The sequence below is a fragment of the Furipterus horrens genome, unplaced genomic scaffold (genome assembly GCF_987537825.1).
Source record: "Furipterus horrens unplaced genomic scaffold, mFurHor1.1.pri manual_scaffold_5, whole genome shotgun sequence".
In the NCBI taxonomy this organism is placed as follows: Eukaryota; Metazoa; Chordata; class Mammalia; order Chiroptera; family Furipteridae; genus Furipterus; species Furipterus horrens.
The window spans coordinates 48,219,881-48,240,896 of NW_028327175.1; the positions used below are offsets into that span (position 1 = coordinate 48,219,881).

A 21,016-nucleotide genomic window follows, 5' to 3' on the forward strand; every position below is an offset into this window, starting at 1 on the left:
ACAGCCATGGTAGAGTAGCTCAGTTGGTTAGAGCATCGTCCCAATACACCAAGGTTGCAGGTTCCATCTCCAGTCAGGGCACATACAAGAATCAACCAGTGAATGCATAATTAAGGGGAACAACCAGTTGATCGATTGATCTCTCTCTCTCTCTCTCCTTTCCTTTTTCTCTCTAAAATCAATAAATACAAAACAATTTTTTTATGTTAAAAAGGCAGAAATAGTTCTCCTCCTGGGTAGATTATAACTTCATTATGGAACTACTGTTTGCTTGAAAACCAGATGTGAAGATATCTGCATAGAATCTGGAGTATCTTACAGCTATTTTAATTACGACCTGATTTCGTTTCATTTCAGCCCTGGTATCACTACCAACAGCTCCCAAAAGGAAATTACTAGGCAAGTTCCTGGGATATACTGTTATCTTTGCAGGGTTTGGAATAGAGGAATGGCAACCAGACTACCTGAAGCAGGTAGATCATCAAAGACAGCGGTTCTCAACCTGTGGGTTGCGACCCCTTCGGGGGTTGAACGACCCTTTCACAGGGTTCACCTAAGACCATTGGAAAACACATATATAATTATATTGTTTTTGGGATTAATCACTATGCTTTAGTTATGGTTGGGGGTCACCACAACATGAGGAACTGTATTAAAGGGTTGTGGCATTAGGAAGGTTGAGAACCACTGATCTAAGAGTTTAAAAGAAACTACTTTTGTATCATTTTGGGATTAAAACTTTCACCATTTTGATGTCATGTTTGTTCAGAAACACTACTAAATACCACAAACACTATGAGAGGGTAGCTAATGACTCATATTATTTAGTGCCAGGCAAGTTTAAACAGAGAAAATGAAAACTAGGAATGGATATCAAGTAATCCCAATACAAATGATGCTGCATTGCTGAGATTTTGTTTCTGAGGAATATCGACACGTGAAGTAATTATCTCTAGTTAGGCAGATTGTCAACCGTGGGGAAGCAACACAGATTTTCTCTAAAACTGGCAACAAAGTGGTTTTGGTGTGGGTGACATGAAACAAAATGAAGTAGAGAGATTGATAGCTTTTTCAAGAAGCTCTACAGAGCATACAAATATTGTAAGAACTTTGTAGAGTCTGAGGAAAAAACAGAAAAAAAGAACATCACCAACAGATCACAACAGAAAACTAGAAATCAATCACAAAAAAGCCAGTCAAAACTTTCAATAATTTATGCCCTGGATGGTGTGGCTCATTGGATTGAGCACCGGCCTGTGAACCAGAAGTTCGCTGGTTTGATTCCCAGTGAGGGCACATGCCTGGGTTGCAGGCCAGGTCCCCAGTTAGGGGCGTGCAAGAGACCACCGATCAATGTATCTCTCACACACACATTGCTGTTTCTCTGTTTTCCTCCCTTCCCCTCTCTAAAAGAATAAAAACAAAAGATTTTTTAAAAACGTTCCATAATTTATGGATTGAAGGATATATTATAAAATTGATTAAATATTTAGACCAGAATTATGTATGTCTATACATCAAAACTTGCAAAATGCAGCTGAAGTGGTCATTTGAGGGAGTAACAAAAATTAATAAGCTAAACTATCAGTTCAAAAGGTTAGGAAACAAAAGGTAAATCCAACGAAAGTAGAAAGAAAGAAATAACTAAAAGCTTCTGTGAAAATTAATAACATTGAAAAGAAACAATAAAAGCAACAAAACAAAAAGATGAGTGTTGGAAAACGGTCATTTTTTCCACCTCTGGCCAGATTAATTAAGGGGAAAAAACCAATGTGTGCTATGTCAGGTACAAAAATGGGGACTAAACTGCAGATAAAATTTTAGCTTTAGAAGAATAAAATGTGGTATATAATACAGGGAATACTATAAAGACATTAAAAAGAATTCAATATACACATGTCAAACACATAAATCTGGAAAAATGCAAACTGCAGAAGGATTCCTAGAGTATGTTACTCTTTGTGTAAATATTTAAAATATACTAAGCTATATATATATATATATATATATATATATATATATATATATATATATGAAACACAAACATACTAAAAATACAAAACATGGAGAAAAAGCTACTGTCCTGGGCAAGAAAAAGAATGGAATCAGGAGTATAAAAAAGCTTAACTGGTATAAGATGTATATGTTATATTTACAATGTTAATGCTGGGTTGTAGACCCCTGGGTGAGATATTAGACTCTGTACTCTACTATACTTGAAATATTATGTAATTTAAAGAAAGTCACACAAACTATATGAAATTCGGTTCACTTCATTTTTCCTCTCAAAGCAGCTTTCAAAGCATGTCCCTCTCACAAATTACCAACCTGCATCACCTGGGAACAACTTTAAAAATGCAAATTTTCAAACCAACCCTACACCTACTGAATTGAAAACTGTGATGTTGGGGCCCAGTACTGTGGATTAACAAGTCTTCCAGATGTTTCTGATCCATACTTAAGTCTGAGAACAACTGCCTTAGAATAATGTTTCTCTAAATTTGAGTCTGGCATCAGATATCATCATCATCATCATCAGATGAGGGTGGGGGGAGTGTGGTGCTTGTCAAAAATGTAGAATCTGATTTCATAGGTCTGGGAGGGGGTCCAGGAATCTGCACTTGTGTGTGATAAAATTTAAAGCCCCTGATTTTGAAAGCAGGTTTAACTTTTGGTGGCCACTCAATGAGGAGACCACAATCTTTTAGAAAACTCTAAATTGATGACGAAATGCCTAATTCTGTACCACTCTCCCTTCTTCTTCACTGTATTTCAGCTCGTCTAAAGGATACTTTAATCTAGTTAATATGTACAAGGAAGTGAGGCACTTCATTGTTTCAGCAGCCCTTTTGTGTCACTAGAGGTACATTCTGTACTGATAACTAAGCAAAAACAAAACTACTAAACAAAAAACCCTTTTAAACTACAGTTTTGTAAAATGGTTAAAAACATTTTCCACCAATGAAACATAAAATTTAAAAGTATTGTGGACAGAGTATTATACCATTCTTATTTTAAGAATATGCATATTTATATAGCTATACCTGTATGTGATGTCAATTTCTTGAATGACGGACAGAAACTTTGAACAGTGGTCATCCTGGAGATGTATGTGTGATTCTTAGAACAGAAGATGGAGATACTTTTGTCTTTTCATTTTATATCCTTGAACTGTTAAAATCTTTTGCCACTTGTATTGATTACTTTTATATTTTACACTGTAACCTATTGATTCTACATGCCCTTTTTCATGTTTAAACAATGCTGAAATTGAGTTGTTACTTTAAATCAATGTCACAGTTTAATTGGCAGCATTTTTTCTTGCTTATGGTACATAAAGGAAAAGGATGTCTTAAAATCAATGGCATATATATTTTTTTTAAATCAGGGTGTCTTAAGATCGATGACGATAGTATCCATAAATAGGGAGTGAAGAAATACATCATTTTAACGGTCCAGATCTACTCTTGGTTATGTTTTCCTCAGAGAATTCAATAAGGAAAATTTTGAAATAGCGTTACAATCAGGTTATTCAGTCATTTATTGAGCTACTTCTATATACAACAAGGCACTGTGCTTTGAGGATGATGGGGGACCTAAGAAAGAACGAAGCAGTTTCTACTGTATTTTCTCCACTGTTTTAAGTGCCAGGGCTCATGGGGAATGACACTCTCAATGGGAAATGCCCTTTATAAAACTCTTATAAACCTGATCGGTGACTCTCAGCACATCTGAAAGGAGATGGGCTGCGACGACTTTCCTAGAATCGGCAGGTGGAGGGGACCCAGTTCCTCCTGTGGTTTAAGAGGCGCGCTCACCATTGGGCACTTTGCCCTCTGGGCGTCGGTTTGCAGGCGGTGCCGAGTGCCGCCCGGGGCACAGGGGATGTCCCAGAAAAGGCTGCGCAGGTGATTCTAACAAGCCGCTCAGCGAGAGCTGCGGTTCGGAGACAAAACGTTACAGCGGTGCGAGCGGGAAAGAAGCTGCTCTCGCTGTCAGGGTGTCCGTGAAGTAAGTGCCCCACATAGGAAACATCTAACTTCGCGAAATAAAGAGACATAATTAAGAAATGTCAAGAATTCTGCCCAAACGTAGGCCCTTTCTCATAAGGGGGCAGCCTTGTCACTACAATATAAACTTTTAAATCCACTATCCCTAAATTACAAAAATACGAATCACTTTCAAACTTTCAGCAACATCCCGAATTTCCAAATAGGCCGCAGCGCTCGGCCTGCAGTCCGGCGCTCTGCAAGGGGGCAGGGAGGTCCCGCCCGGGCCCGGGGCGCTGGCGCCCTGGGACGCATTCCTGACACCACGGACGTCCACTGCACACGTCTTTGCTCCCCAGGAGGATAATGAGAGACACAGGGGCAGCCGCCCAGGCCGTGCGTTCGGATTCCAAGGCCCCCGCCAGACTGAGTCACTGATATTTCGCGAGTCGAAGGCCCCCAAAGGAAAAGGAATGCCTCCTCTGGATTCCCTCGCCCGGCAGTAGCCGGCAACCCGGGGAGGGAGGGCATAACGGGATGAGCGGGGTACACCCGGCTCACAGAGCAGCAGGGCAGGACGCGGGGGCGGCGCGCAGGCACACCTCGCAACAGGGGCTCAGGGTCGTCCAGCCCTAGGGGCGCTATGCTTCTGCGAAAGGACCGACCGAAAGTGGTATCCGACGACGACGTCGAGGCGCACACTCAACGCGGGGGGGCGCTCTTCCCCGTTTACGCCTCTCTGCGCCCGCGCGCTCCGCCCCTCCGCGCCCTAGTAGTGCCACCAGACACGCGGGCCGGCGGGAACGCCGAGCCTCCTCCTTCCGTCCACCGGCGTCTAGGGTTCTGCTGGCCCACCCGCACCTCCCGGCGCCGGACCCGGCGGGAGGAGGGAGAGAGTTCGGATCCCGAGCCTAGCCGGAGGCGGGGACTGCCTGCCGGAGCAGCGCCACGCTTTGCGCGCTGTGCGCGCTGAGCTTGGGGACAATGGGACCACAGCAGCTGCTGCTGGTCGTCTCCGGAGTGAGTCTGTGCAGCCCCCTGCTGTCGGCCCGTACCCAAGGCCGCGATCCAGGTGAGAGCTGCCCGGGGTCTTTCCTCCCTGCCTACCTCCTGCCCCGCAGCTGGGAGCCTCCTTGGGCTTGGGGCGGACGTGAGGAACGCTGGCGGGGGACTAAGTAGACACAGGTTGCGCGCCTTCTCCTGAAGGGGGTTGTCCCCGACCTCCCACGTTGCCTCAGTTTCCTTCAGAAGCGAAACAGGCGTTTGGGCTGAGGTCCAGATTCTCCCCCAGTCCTGCCCAGGCGGGGTGTGCCCATCCACCCACCCCGTTTTGCGGGTTCAGCTGAAGTCCCTTTACACTCGGTTTCGGAGGATGCACCGGCTTGCGAATAGGGTGTTGGATATATGGAGGAGGAGGGGTCGGATTTTCCTGGGGAAGCCTGCGGTCCTTCGTTGCATTTGTCACTGTTTCTCCCAGGACCACTCCAAAAGTCTCACATTGCTTCACCAATAAACGTTCTGGCCTTTTCAGTATAAAGTGGAGACCCGTTTCCGCTGAAGTTTTGTTTTGTTGGATTTTTTTTTTTCTTGCGTATTTTACAGGCAAAGAAAGTGGTGTAGAAAAAAGCACAGTCCCTTAGCATGTTTAGTAGAAAATAAGTACCAGCAGCCGGAGGAGCTCGTGGGGCGTGATATGGGGTGACTGGGAGGTTGGTTGGTTACCTAGAACTCAGCCTCCCGAGCGAATTGAAGAAAGATATCCCTCCCCAAAACCTGGCTCTATCAGACAGCATGGAATTTCAGTATTTCAGTTTCTGATCTGCAAGGTGGAGGTGCTCACTAGAATATATTTACCACGAATAGTGTATTTTTAAGTATCTGGCTACTTAACCAAATAAATTTATTGTTCAACCTCTCCCCGCTAAGAAAGAAAGAAAGAGCAGAGAAGTTGTTTTTAGCCTATAAAGACACTAGTTACAAAGTGAGAGAAAAATGTCTTAATGCCTTTGTAGCAGCAGTACTGTCTGTATACGCTTTCAGCTACTTTTCTTCATGCAGAAACATTCTAGCTTGTTGACGTGTTATCTGGGAAAGGTTGTGTACTGTTGTTTTCACCCTGAAAACAGTGTAGATGCATCAAGATTCAGAGGTGACAGCATTTTCTCTGCTATCTTTGCTCAGGGTAGTTTTGAGGTGATGCTTTTAGGAAAAGTGGAGTCCCAGACAGGAGCATGATCTCTTGAAGTGCTTAGGGAAACAGTGAGTTCTGAAAAATTGTGTATGGTGATATGTGATGCCAGATAGCACCTTGTAATTTTATTTTGGGACAGGCTCTTAAAATTACAAAGTTTAGTTAGAGATTTGGCTGGTGGGTGGAAAACAGGTTTATACAAAAGCTGGGCCCACCTTGGTCTTCTTTCTTCACGGTGGGAGATGTTTGGCCTGGTGGGGAGCAGAGTTAAGGCTGCTGTTTCTGCCACTCCGCTTTCTCATCCACTTAGACGATGCGTGTTGAGATGCATGGGCTGATGTAGTCGGAAAGGTAACTGAACAAACACTGGCTAAGTTATCTACTTGGATTCTGAAACCACTTTGGCAGGAAAAGAAGAAAGGAGGATGAGAGAAGAAAAGGAACGCATGTTAAGTGCCATATCCGGCATCAAACTTCAAATATTCTCATTTCACCTTCTCAAAACACGCTGTGAGGTGGATGTTTATCCCCATCTGCCAGTTCTGAAACTAAGGCTCAGAGACAGTGTACCAAAATCCCAAAGGCAGGAGAGGCCTGGGTGCAGGCAATAAGTGGGACGTTGTTTGAATCACTAATAAAGTTAATTGTGAAAATAGGTCTGCTTTTTATTAGCACTATACACTGGCAATTCTAAACAGTATCTGTCATAACCAGCTCTATGTGGTAATGAGGGTCTGTGAGACGCCAGCCATAGGAGACCCCTCCAGGGCTGGCTCTGCTCACCAGTTTGAGCCTCGTGGAAGCACTGTCCTGCTTTTTGTCCTCACTCCTTTTGGCATTTCCTGCACTGTCACTTTGTGGGTAAGTCTCCCTGGCTAAGATTATAAACTGCCATATATCCCCATGAAATGTAGACCAAATGTTCACTCAGCAGATATTTACTCAGAAATTCTTATGTTCATTAACCAGTTTACATTCCTTTGTCCAGGCAGTTTAAGTGAGATGACTTGCCTTCATCAAAGAGGACCAGTGTCTAAGAGGTGATGTTTATAAATTTTATAAGGACCTGGAGGCTGAAAGGGTTCGAGGCAAACTGTAGCAGAGGGGATTGGGTGGGAAAGTCCATATGCTGCCCTCCTTGCACACAAGGTCAAACCCAATTTCTTGGTCCAGAGTGAGGTCCCCCTCCCCTTGCAGGACAGATCCCTAGCCTCTGTCTAGCCTCCCTTATTACAGATCCTCTCCTATTACACAATCTGTTACATTACCTGCACTTCACCCAGCCCCCATTTCTTGTTCCTCCCCCAAGAGCTATGCTTTCTCTGGCTTCTGTCCACCTGCCACTCCCTCTGACCAGAAGGCCCTCTCCACACCCCACATGTTCACAATTAATTAAAAACAGCTACCTTATACCAAGAACCTATTGCAGCCAATGCCCTGCTTAGGTCCATTTGATATCCTGGCTTCTTCTCACAACCTTTGAGTAGGTGTCATCCCCATTCTACAGGTAAAGAAGCTGAGATCCAAAATGGATAAGTCACAAGTCTAGTTAGAAGTGACACTGAGATTAGACCACAGACCTATCTTTCCTAAATGTGAGCTTTCTCGACCACCCCTGTAGAGAGGAAGCCTTCCAGACCAGAAGCCGCTCTTGTGGTAGAGAAAAAACTCCACTGTGCTTCCCAGGCCCCCTAGAAGGCAAAGCCCAGGCCTAGCACATTTATGCATGGATTGTGGTATCTTACCATTTGCTTTAGAAAACAGATGATAAAACAGGCTATAAATAGATCCCTATCATGAATATGCTAATTAATTGGCTGTTACTGAGAGATTGTGTTCTTCAGCCCAAACAAAATACAGAAAACTGGACAGTGTTCTGCTTTAAGTAGACTAGAAAATTCTGAAAGTCAAATTTCTTACGAACCAGCAAGTCATTTTCTACTCTGATAATTATCTAAATTCTTCCCTCCATCCCTTTTTTCTTCCTTCTCTCATGCATACACACATTTATTTATTCATTCATTCCTTAGTGGGGTTTGGCTTTATTATTATTATTATTATTAAGTATTTTTTTAATCTTCACTCAAGTACATGCTGTTGATCTTAGAGAGAGAGGAGACCAGGGGTGGGGGGCGGGGTGAAAAAGAAATATTGATGCGAGAGAGAAACATAAATTGGTTGCCTCCCTTATGTGGCCTAATGGGGGTGGAGCAGTAGGGGGAAGGAGGAGGAGAATTGAACTGCAATCCAAGTATGTGCCCTGACCAGGAATGGAACCTGCAACCCCTTGGTTCGGGGGATGACACTCCAACCAACTGAGCCAACCCAGCCAGGGTTTGGCCTTATTTTTGTAGGACTTATTGAGATAGTAGGTTCTCTCCTAAGTTGTCCACCCTTCCGTTGTGTTGAGGGCATTTTTGAGGCATGCTCATGTTGTCTCTGCTGATCCCCTTTCTACTCACCCCACCCCCACCTTTCTCATTCAGCATTCCTCAGTTCTTTATGTCTAAAAGGAGCGTTATGCTGTTAACCCTAACTTGCAGTTTCTCAGCAGCTCTGAATTTGCTCCTTTCCAAAGGGCTTTCGGCCACTCTCCTTCCCTGTGCCTCTCCTGCCCCTTCCCTCCTCACTCAGCTCAGCTTTGTCCTTGTCACCTCCACAAACTGCAGCTCAGTGCAGCCTTGAGCTGCAATTCCATCAAGACTGTGGAGTGCGTTTCTAATCTTCCCGCTCTTCTCATTTTGGATATCCATTCCTCTTTTCCCTTGAAACTCTACTTTCTTCCTCCCTCTCTCTTTTTCTTTTTTAAATGGAGATAAATTTTATGTAGCATAAAATAAGCAGTTTTGAAGTATACAATTTAGTGGTATTTAGTACATTTGCAATGTTGTGCCCCTACCACCTTTGTCTACTTCCAGAACATTTGCATCACCCAGAAAGAAACCCTGTGCCCATCAAACACTCCGCCCTCATTTTCCCTCTGCCTAGCAGCCACCCATTTGCCTTTTAATCTCTGTGGGTTTCCCTCTGCTCCATATTTCATATACAAAGAATCATACAGTCCGTGGCCTTCTGTGTCTGGGGAATTACCCTTCAACTAGTTTTCGTGAGTCCCTGGGCTCCCCCCTAGACTCACAAACTCCCTGGAGAAGTCATTAAGAACCTCGGCCTTGGTTTGTTTTTTACTATGATGCTGGTATTGAGGACTCTGCCTTTTCAACATTCAGAATTTTCTGTTGTTCTATTTTGTGATTTCTTTCATTTTGCCTTTTGCCCTTTCTTGCTTAGGCCTAGACTGTCATAGTAAATAGCTCTCTCTCTAGACTGAGGCTATTATTTCTAGATTTGAGCTTCCACTATCCCCATATACCCTCTCCCATGCTGATCATGTGATGGTACTTGGAGAAACGCACTGAAGTTAGGCTCCTTTCCCTCCATCCCAAAGCATCCAGCGAAGTTTACCATTTAAAAGGTCACCACAGGCCTTATACAGTTCTACATTTGCTTTTAAAAGAACCTTCCTTTTGAAATAATAGGCATAATCTGTAATCTGCATTTGAAAACATTTAACTTTAAGAATGGACACTATATATATATATAAAATCTGTTTATATTTCAAGTTTGTGGTGAATTAGAAGTCAGATATTAAATCATTGTAGAAGAGTGTTTTCCAGTATTTTCTTTTCTTTTTTCTTTTTTTTTTTTTGCTAAGTAACAGTAAGAACTATAAGAAATACACTTTTTGTTGTGGCACAACAGCTGTGTGTGGTCAGTAAATATGCATGGAAAATCAATGTATATATACATATGAAACAAAAGTTTTACCAAAAAGTACTCCACTTTACCACCTGCTGTGTATTCTGATATTTTCTACACCATTCTGTTTTCTTAAATGCGTGTTACAACAGTGTAAATTGATTTTGTAGCCACTCTGAAGTCTTTACCTTCATTTAAAACCTACCAGAGTGTACAAAGAACTGCATCAGTCAGCAGAATTTAAGGCCTTGTTTGCTCTGAGAGAAGAGTGCTGTTTTTCAGGATGTGTTGATAACAATTATTTCTATCATACCTACAACCAAATTTGTTTGAGTTCAGGCTTTCAAATTGCAGCAGGACTTGGGCGGGGTTAGAGATGAAGACTGCTTGGTATCAGGAGGAAGAGGGGCTTATGACCAGCCTTTACTGTGAACTAGTTTTCATTTTAGCCTGCTGTCTTGGAGAGGGGAGCACTTCCAGGTCCCTGAGCTCAGGACCTGTAACTTTTGGTGACCACAGGCCCAGAGAGATGCCAGCTAGTGTCCTGGCCCCACCTGTCAGGCCTTGGCCTTAAGGATGTGAGAAACACTCACAATAAAAACTGGGACACAGGACTGGAGCAGCAAAGCGAGGCGTTTATTCACGAGTCTGCAGAGTCGGGTGCACCCTCAGCCAGGAGAATGTACGCGCCAAGTAGACAAAGAAAACTGGTTTTATAGTAATGTGTTTAGTTCCCCCTCCCCTCTCCTCCTCCCCAGTTTCTCTATTACTGGTTACTCTGGAGTTACAATCTAAGGCCATTATCTAAATGCCCCTATTGTGATTTGTAAATATGCTAATGCTGTCATCTCCCTTCTCAGAGATCCTCTAATTACATTTGCCGTTGAGACCCTCTGATTACATTTGCCCTTGAGACCCTCTAATTACATTTGCCCTTGAGACCCTCTGATTACATTTGCCCTTAAGACCCTTTAATTACATTTGCCCTTTGTTACTAATGGTTTTCTACTGGTTTCGAGTCACTATGTCCTTGCTTCTTACAAGGAGGCTCTAGGAGGCTCCTGGCTGAGGCCCCCACACTTCCTTTATGTCATCTTTGCTTGCTCCTGCCTTGGGTACACTGGCATTTCCATTTTCTGTTTGTCTTTACTTTGCACTTCCCTGTAACCTCCCCCTCCCAGCTTCCTCCAGGTTTGCTTTCCTGTGCTTCCTGCTGAGTAGAAAAGGGGGGGGGGGAGGGGGGCAGCCTCTGATACAACCTTTAACTCTGCCAGTCTCTGTGTTCCCTCTTCTGCCTTTAATTATGGCTTTTCTGCAGCAGAGTTTTGTTCACTTACTGGTCTTCTTTCTTTCATTTGTTTTTTTAATTACATTTTTTTGATTATGCTGTTACAGTTGTCCCAATTTTCCCTTTTCCCCCCTCCACCCAGCACTCCCCACTCCCCGCTTCTGTTCTTTTTTGAACAATATTTTAAAGATTTTTTTTTTCTGTTCTTCTTGAATATATTTCTACCACATCTGTTCTGCTGTGAGATATGTGATTGAAGGGCAGCCAAGGTCAGCAGGACGCCTGAATTTCCAAGCAGCATCTCTGGGCATCATCAACTTTGGTTATACAGTCACATGGCCTTATACTCCCTGCCATAGTTAAAAGGATGGCCAGGTTCATTTGTTTGGAGAAATGCTTTTAAAAAAGTACTCCTTTAGGAGGAGGTCCTGAAGTCACAAGTTTTTTTTGTTTTGTTTTTTTAATGGACAGTATAGTATGGTATGGTTCAAAGGATAGGATCTTTGGAGCCAGGCAAATGTATGTTAAAATCCTGGCTCCTCCACTGACCAGCTGTGTGACTTTGGATGAGTTACTTAGCCTCTCGGTGCCTCCTGTTGTCCATAAAATGAGGGTTTTAATGCTTATGTAAACATGTTAGAGTTACATGAGATAAGGTAAGTGAAGTACCTGGCACATGTAGGTACTCGACAAATGTTTTTCAAACACCAATTCCTCCATATCCCACAAAACCTTAGGAGTTGGTATCAAATCTTCTAAATATAAAACTGTGTTCACACAAACATTCAAGAACTTTTTCCCCCTTCAAAACTATGACAAAAGAAAAATGAAAGCAAAAACACTTGTCATTAGATTCCAGCAGAGAGTAAATATGCAAAAAAAGTTTGGGTTTCATTTTTACTTTTTATTATAGAAATTTTCAAGCATACCCAAAAATGAATAGTGTAATTACCTCTCGTATATTATTTTATCTATATACTCCTGCTTTTCTCCTCCACAAACTGGACAATTTTTAAAACAAATGCCAGTGTATATTCATAGAGGTAAGACCTCCTATTTTCACATAACCACAATACTATTATAACACCTACAAAACAGAACAAAAATTTCTTAACATGTACTATTCAGTCAGTGTTCAAATTTCACTGATTGTCTCATAAATGCCTTTTTACAGTTGGCTTATTTGAATCAGGGTCCAGAAAGGCCCACCAGTACATTTGGTTGATGTCTCTTAAATCTCTTTTAATCTATAACCACTTCCCCTCTCCTCCTTTTTCATTGTTGCTTATTTGTAAGATAACTGAGTCATTTATCTTACAGACTTTCCTACATACTAGGTCTGGCCAGTTATATCTTGTAGGGCTGCCCAATAGACTCATATGCCCTCTGCATTTTCTGTAATGTGGTAGGTACATTTCAAGACTAATCAAATTTAGGTTTGGTTTATACAAGCCTGTCTCAGCAGCGGTGCTGTGTACTTCCTATTACTGAATACATCATCTCCAGATTCTTTCTTTGAGATAGTAACACTACCCAGTGGATTCAGGTATTGTCAGCTTGAGCCAGCCAGAAGTTCCCCATTACCCTTTCACCTAACAGTATTTGCAACCACTGATGACCATTCAACTAAATCCATTATTTCCCTAAGAGCTTCAAAATGATGTTTTCCTAAATCTGTTATTGCATCTGTGTTTATGAACTGGCATTATTTCATAAAGAAGAACTTTCAGTGACTATTTGGTTTCCCTGAAATATTGTTCAGATGGAAAAGGCAGGGTAAATGCTTGAATCTTGCCTTTATTTACCATAATTTTTCAGACTGTGTCCTTTAATTTCCTCCAAAGGTGACCAAAAAGATTTTTATTTTCCTTTGAGTATCATTATCAACTTAGGGATCTCAACACACTTGACATGCTTCAAATGCTTCAATGTGTTTTTGTTATTATTATTTTGATGGTCAGTTTCACACATTGGCCACTGTGACAGAAGGGAGCCCTGTTAGGCTGACTCCAGAATCTGTCTGACCTGATCCTAATATTCTTTGAGGATGTTCAAGGCTCATCTTGTGTGTTTCCTACTCTGGAGCACCAGTTCTTTTCATTGGAAAATGGTGTATGTGTATTTGAGGCAACGGAGCATTTCAATAATGCAGTGCTTTCCCCCTGCAGGAGCTTGTATGTTTCTATTATTTTTTTCATTATCCTCTTTTTTTGTTTGTCATTAGCTTGTAGTGTTGATTCACTTGTGGAGAAGCACAGGGTCCAACTATCCTGCTCTGTGTGAGAATGTGGGCAAGGTCCTGCAACTTCTGCTTTGTTAGCTCCCAAAAAGCCTATGTGGCAGAGCTCTGAGTCAGAGCTGCGGCTGCTGTGTCATGGAGGCTGGCGTGGTATAAATCCACGGGCCCCTGAAGAGCCTCTGGTCAGCCCTCTGCTTCCAGCCCAGGTCTCGTCCATATCAGAAAAAGCATTGCCTGGTCTATTAATTTTTTTAAGTCTCCAAGGTTAGAGAGAGTCCATCTCCAAGCTGTTTAGCAATATGAAATATTCAATAACAAAACTAATGTAGAATCATTAGGGAAACGTAAATTAAGTGAAAGCGAGGAAGAACTATGAGAATTGATTTTAGGACCTGAGCTGCTGCTTTGGGTTCGAAACCATAGCTTAACAACAAGAACACAGATGAATTACAGGAGCTTTTGGCACACTGATAGCCACTTTCTTCTTGACCTATAAGCTGTGCTAGGACTGAAGGAAAAGTGAGATATACTTGAATTTCAGCCTATGGGCCTTGAGCTAGTTGGATCTACCTAATCACCTGGAATTGTTTTTGTTCTTTTCTTAAAAAAAAAAAAAAAAAAAAAAAGACATTGCTGACATTCTTTAATTCTGCAGAAGCCTTCAGAATATCAAGCCTATAGTGTCAAGGAAAAATGACATCTTAGGCAATAATTTTTAATCAACAGATTATGCATTCCAACTGGGCTCTGGACCAGTAATGTCATATTTCAGTGGGTATTAATGATTTTGTCATACACACTACAAAGCCCAAGATGGCCTAGCCAGGGAAGAATTTTTGAAAACAAATACTTATGCGAAAGTACTAAATATAGAGTAAGGCCTAATGACAGTTTATTTTTAGACCCAGTGATGGTATCTAAGAAGCTTGGTTATGAGTATTCTGTAGTTGTCAGATTTACCACACCTCTAGGTGGTATCTTCCTCTCTTTTATTTTCCTTTTTTGCTCCATCCCTCCATCCCTACCAGTCCCCGCAACTCCTGACTCCGTCTATGAGTCTGTCTCTGTTTTGCTTGTTAGTTCATTTTGTTCATTAGATTCCACATATAAGTAAAATCATGTAGTACTTGTCTTTCTCTGACTGGCTTATTTCACTTAGCATAATGCTTTCCAGGTCCACCTATGCTGTTGCAAAGGGTAAGATTTCTTCTTTTTTATGACCAAGTAGTATTCCATTGTGTAAACATACAACAGCTTTTTTGTGCACTCACCTACTGAATGGGCACTTGGGCTGCTTCCACATCTTGACTTTTGTAAATAATGCTGCAGTGAGCATAGGGGGGTGCAAATATTCTGTTGAATTAGTGTTTCGGGTTTCTTCAGATAAATTCCCCAGAAGTGGAATCACTGGGTCTTTAGGTAATTCCATTTTCAATTTTTTTTGAGATATCGCCATACTGTTTTCCACAGTGGATGCACTGGTCTGCGTTCCCACCAGCAGTGCACGAGGGTTCCCCTTTCTCCACATCCTCACCAACACTTGATGTTTGTTGATTTATTAATGATGGCCATTCTGACAGGTGTGAAGTGATATCTCATTGTGGTTTTAATTTGCACCTCTCGGATGATTAGTGACGCTAAGCATCTTTTCATATGTCTGTTGACCATCAATATGTCCTCTGTGGAGAAGTGTCTGTTCAAGTTCTGTACCCATTTTCAAATTGTATTGTTTGTTTTATTGGTGTTGAGTTTAATAAGTTCTTTATAAACTTTGGATATTAACCTCTTATCAGATATATCGGTGAATATGTTCTCCCATTCAGTGGGGTGTCTTCTCATTTTGTTGATGGTTTTCTTTGCTGTACAAAATCTTTTTAGTTTGATGGTATAGGTAGTATCATGATTCATGTGCGTGTCTGTGTGTGCATACCTGCACTTTTTTACTCTCTACACCTGTCCAGGTTCCCACAACTGCAGAGGAGAATTGGGTTATTTTCAGGTTCCTCTGGATCTGTGTTTTTAAGGACACATGTCTTTGTGGGACCAAAATGCCAGGACCATTTATTCTTTTCTTTCAGCTCCCACACATTCATTGTGACCTTGAGAGTAGCTTCTATTCCACGGGGGCTGTCAGTACCAGTGTCAGACCTCCATGTGACTGGGTCAGGATACACACAGAATAAGTTACAGATGTATCACAAAGGGAAGAGAGTAATACTTCTGGAAAAGGCTCTGATTTGCAATTTGATTTACAGCTCTGAATACTGGGGTTATATACTTTACAACCTGTTCATGTAACCTTGTTATACTGAAAAACTAAGTATTGCTAAGCAGGAGAGAAGAGCAGACTAGATTTCATTTTTAATTTAAAATAATTGGGAGTGAGCCAATAATTGAGTCTAAAAGCAAGCTATTTGAAATGAGTGGGGAAAGATGATATCAGTAATTTTGTACATTGATTAATTTGCAGAGTGAATGCATGTCCTATTTCAGATTTGTAAGCCAAACAGGTATTAGAATCATTTTAATGTTTCTGAGACTGAGTTCAGAAGGGTTAAGTGACTCCTGAAAGAGCCAATATGAGAATGCAACTCTGTAATTAAAAGCTAATTTAAGGAACGCTTACCACGTACAGGGTGCTGGGGATTCAGAGATTAATAGGACCAGTTTCTTACCCTTGAGGTATAATCTAGACATATGTGTACTCAGAGGCTCATCTCTAGAGACATTTGTCCTTTTCCTCTGACAGATCTGCCAGGCCGTCCCTTCACCCTCAGGGTCCCACTCATGACCTTGCTGAGCAAGCTTGACGTCAACACCTCAATGCCAGGCCCCGTTGTGCTGCTATCTCTCAGTTGGTACCACTCTAGCTTTGCTCTCCATTTTGGAAGTAGATGCCAATTTATTGTATTTTATTTTCTAGAATTTTCATTGATTGATTTCTTTCCTGATATTTTCTACTTTTTCATTCATTGCAATGAAATATTTTTTCTTTACTTCATTGAGCATCCTTTAAAATCCTTATCTGCCAATTTCAACATATGGGTCATGGGATTGCTTTACATTGATTATCTTTTTTTCTTAAGACTAGGTCACACTTTCTGATTTTTTTTTTTATACCAAATGATTTTAGATTGTGTACTGGACATCTGAGTTCTCTTATCTTTAGCAGAGCTGCTTTGCATCTTTCCTACACACACATGGTTCAAGAGTCAGTAACTGAAAACCTGAGGCAGAAATCACACTGGAATTTAGGACTGCCCTTCTCTGGGATTCTCTTCTCACTTTCCAGTGTCTGTGGTCGCCCTGGACTCTGTCCTTTGGTTCTTCAGGCCAGAAACACTGTGGGCTTCCTATCTCAGTCTTAGCCATCCTTTTCATCACTCACTAACTTTGACTCTCTCAAGCTAAAAGCCACTGAAAACCAGTAAGTCACCTTTCTTTCGAGATTCATCCTCCCCTCTAAGAAGTCTCAACTTCCCATGCAATTTTCCATTGGGAGGGATGGGTTTCAAGGGATGCCGCAAACTAAGTGCAGAATGTACACATGAAGGCATACAGAGATAAGAGAAGTCAGTGGCTAGTGTCGTAAGTATGGTATAGAAATCACTGCTTTTTTCCTTCATGTCAAGTACTCAGCCATCCTGAGGTCTGCAGGCCAGATCTCGAAAAATGTATTGCTCACTTCTGTTCCTATGAGGAACAGAATTTTAAAAGTGTTTGCTTGTGCCAAACATAATGTATTTTGATTGGCTAATTCTCTGATAAAGTCTGTTAACTATTTGTGCATTGCCTGTTTTTCACCACTTACTGTCCTAGTAAGAAAGCAAAAAGCAAAAGTAAAATGTACTCTCTGTCTCTTTTGCCTCTTTAACTCATCCTCTTTTTAAAACTTTTTTTATGTAAAACATATTGTTTTTTCAGAGTTAAAAGGAACAAATGCTTCTGGAGTTCCCCGGTCCTTTCCTCTCAGGAATTCCAACGATGAATTTGAATCTATCCCGTTGGAGGAATATGAGGAGAAAAATGAAAGCAAGTTAACTGGGGACAGATCCAGCACCATCAATCACAGCCGTCCTCTTTCAAGACCACCGTCTGTGTTCATCTCAGAAGATGCCTCCAGATATCTGACCAGCTCCTGGCTGACTGTCTTCATCCCCTCCGTCTACACCGGCGTGTGTGTCATCAGCCTCCCTCTGAATATCATGGCCATCATTGTGTTCATCCTGAAAATGAAGATCAAGAAGCCTGCCGTGGTGTACATGTTACACCTGGCCACGGCGGATGTGCTCTTCGTGTCTGTGCTCCCATTTAAGATCAGCTATTACTTTTCTGGAAGTGATTGGAAATTTGGATCTGAAATGTGTCGCTTCGTCACTGCAGCATTTTACTGTAACATGTATGCTTCCATCATGCTCATGACAGTCATCAGCATTGACCGGTTTCTGGCTGTGGTGTATCCCATCCAGTCCCTCTCCTGGCGCACTATGGGGAGGGCATCCTTCACGTGTCTGGTTATCTGGGCGATGGCCATCGCAGGGGTGGTGCCTCTTCTGCTCAAGGAACAGACCATCCAGGTGCCGGGCCTCAACATAACCACCTGCCATGACGTGCTCAATGAAACCTTGCTTGAAGGCTATTATGCCCATTACTTCTCAGCCTTCTCTGCTGTCTTCTTTTTTGTGCCATTAATCATTTCCACAGTGTGTTATGTGTCTATCATTCAGTGTCTTAGCTCTTCCACAGTCGCCAACCGGAGCAAGAAGTCCCGGGCTTTGTTCTTGTCTGCTGCAGTTTTCTGCATCTTTATCATTTGCTTTGGACCCACAAACATCCTCCTGATTATGCATTACGCATTCCTTTCTCATAATCCTACCACAGAGGCCGCCTACTTTGCCTACCTCCTCTGTGTCTGTGTCAGCAGCATAAGCTGTTGCATTGACCCCTTGATTTACTATTATGCTTCCTCTGAGTGCCAGAGGCACCTCTACAGTATCTTATGCTGCAAAGAGAGTTCTGATCCCAGCAGTTATAACAGCAGCGGTCAGTTGATGGCAAGTAAAATGGATACCTGCTCTAGTAACCTGAATAACAGTATATACAAAAAGCTGTTAACTTAGCAAAGGGACTGCTGGAGGGTTACAAAGAAAAGGCTTAAGAAAGCAAAGACCCTGATGATTCTATTAGTCCTTGCCAAAAAAGGACTTACTTTACCATCTTAAACAATAAATGTGTGATTTACATGCCTCCTTCTTAGGAGAGCCATTAAGCATATATATTTGTTACAGAAAAAGGTAATGTGAATAGAAAACTGTGTTATTCCAAGACAGTATTGCCAATGCTACAATAACTGAATGTCACTTTTTGAGGTATTTAGATGACTTACACATATATGTATGTATATGTATATATACACTTGTATTAGTTGCAACACAGTATAGAAGAGGCACTTCGAAACCCTCTATTTTTTCCCAAGAGATTTGAAAATAAACTTTGATTCTCTGATTTAATATGCAGAATTTAGATTAGTGGAGTTCAACCCTGAACATCTCAAGATGTCCATCAATAGGAGGGATTCTGTAGTTTGGACTTAACATAGCTTTTGCAAATTATTTTGAAATTGTTCAACAGCTTTAAGTTATTGAGAGATAGGAATACTATCTGTGCGCAGTAAAAGTTCTACTGTTTTTCATTTTAAATGTATCAAAGTTTGAGTTCTTTAGTTATGGAAACATGAGTAGGATTTCGATGTTTTACACACTGTGCCTGTAAACCAAGAATGAGCAGAGGTGCCACTAGTGACCTGAGGTTGGCTTTCAAAGTGACCTGCCCCTGATGGGGGACTTCTCTCCATGCATACAAGGCAGGGTGAGGGGCGGCTCATACCCCTCCAGCTGAGTCTCCCATAGAGCACAGGGATTGGGACCACCACGCTTGCCCTCTCCCATTAGTGGATGGCCGTGAACAGATTGTATTTATTAGAAATTGGCAGAGTAGAATGTGCTATCCCAGGAGATAATGACTATAAAAGACTTCTCTGGCCATTCATTATAAGAACAGAGAAAGGAGAAATGTTCATGTCCAACAGTTACCTTGCACGGTCCAATCTCAGATGGAAACCCATGGAGCAAACATGAACACCCATTTTGTGCTCTGGGCACTCTGATGGGTGCTGGGCGATAAAATTGAATAAGACTGGTACCTGACCTCAAGAAGAACAAAGTACACCCATACATAGAGTGTGATATGTGATATGCGTATAATAAGTATGCCATTATATAAAGTGTTTTTAACCAGATGTCACCAAACAGGTTTCACATAGCCTGTCTGTTGAAAAACTTTGAACATTTGGTTTACTGCTTTCTGTGGTTATGACTTGAGATGAAAACACAATACAATGCAGGAAGTGTATTTTTACAAATGAGTCCTTCCAACTACTTTAATTGGACACTATATATTTACAAATGATTTCAATAAATTACCCAAACCACATTTTTTTTTTTAATGTCAGGCTGATTAGAAATAACAAGAAAATTAAATTGGCTTTGAATTCTAGCAAAATTATTCTATATTTTCCATTCACTTTTCTTAATAGCTAAATGAGGTGATTTTCAAAGCCTTTTTTAACCCCATGATGAGTATCAAGTACAGAAAGTCCTCATGGCTTTGACAAAATAATTTGAAAATTAGGTTGAAATGTATCTTTTTTTCCATATATATATATATATATATATATATATATAAAATAAAAAGCATCATATACAAAAAAATGGAAAGTTCCAAGGCAACTGCTTGTCTATTAAAAGAAACAAACTATTTCCAAATGCCCTAGGATAATTTACATTAAAGTGTGTATTATAAGTGGAAGCTAACATTGGTTTTTATTTAGTTGTTATATTCATTTTATCCAATTCAGTGGACATTTACTGTCACTTTATTGAGTCTGTATATACATATATTAAAATACCCCTGACTTAATATGACCATTATTACTATATTATCAGTCTGTACTTATAAAATACTATGTCACTTTTTTAATGCTATCTTTTTTTTAAATGTGTGTAACCAATAGTAATAAACGTAAAAGTTTGCTTGGTACCTGTTTGGAACAAATTTTTACTGTATCTTTCAGTGCCCTGGCAGGAAGGCCAGTCTAAAGGTTTAGCTGAAGAGCATTTAATGAAGAGGTGATTTGCAGAGGTGTAGACAGGGTTAAGATAACCAACAGGGGATAGTGAAGCAGCTCAGGGACTAGCAATTAGAGAAGCTGTTACCACTCCAGGATCAAAGGGGAATACACTGACCCCCATTCTCTGATTTTTCACTGGTGCCTCCCATTGCTCCTGATCTTTAAACTCAGAGAACCTGGGTGACATAGTCCATAAAGGTCAGCTGCTTGGAGCATGGAAAGGGACGAGGGTGGGTGATTAGCTCTCTGGATCTTTTTTCTTCCTTCTTCTTAAGAAAATTCAAGGTTATATCATTGAAAATATGTTCAGATTTTTAGGTTACAAGCACAGAGGACAGAGTGTGCAGTTACTTCCTAGAGAGAA

The 21,016-nt window shown here is 41.4% G+C and overlaps 1 protein-coding gene across 1 annotated transcript; it reads left to right on the top strand.

The window, feature by feature from the left end:
• The first annotated feature begins 4,750 nt into the window (after positions 1-4,750).
• Positions 4,751-18,873, top strand: F2R (coagulation factor II thrombin receptor). Its single transcript, XM_090278965.1, has 2 exons — positions 4,751-5,061; positions 17,388-18,873. The coding sequence occupies exons 1-2, from the start codon at positions 4,974-4,976 to the stop codon at positions 18,581-18,583; spliced, it is 1,284 nt and encodes a 427-aa protein (XP_090135091.1). The 5' UTR covers positions 4,751-4,973; the 3' UTR covers positions 18,584-18,873.
• The last annotated feature ends 2,143 nt before the right edge of the window (positions 18,874-21,016 follow it).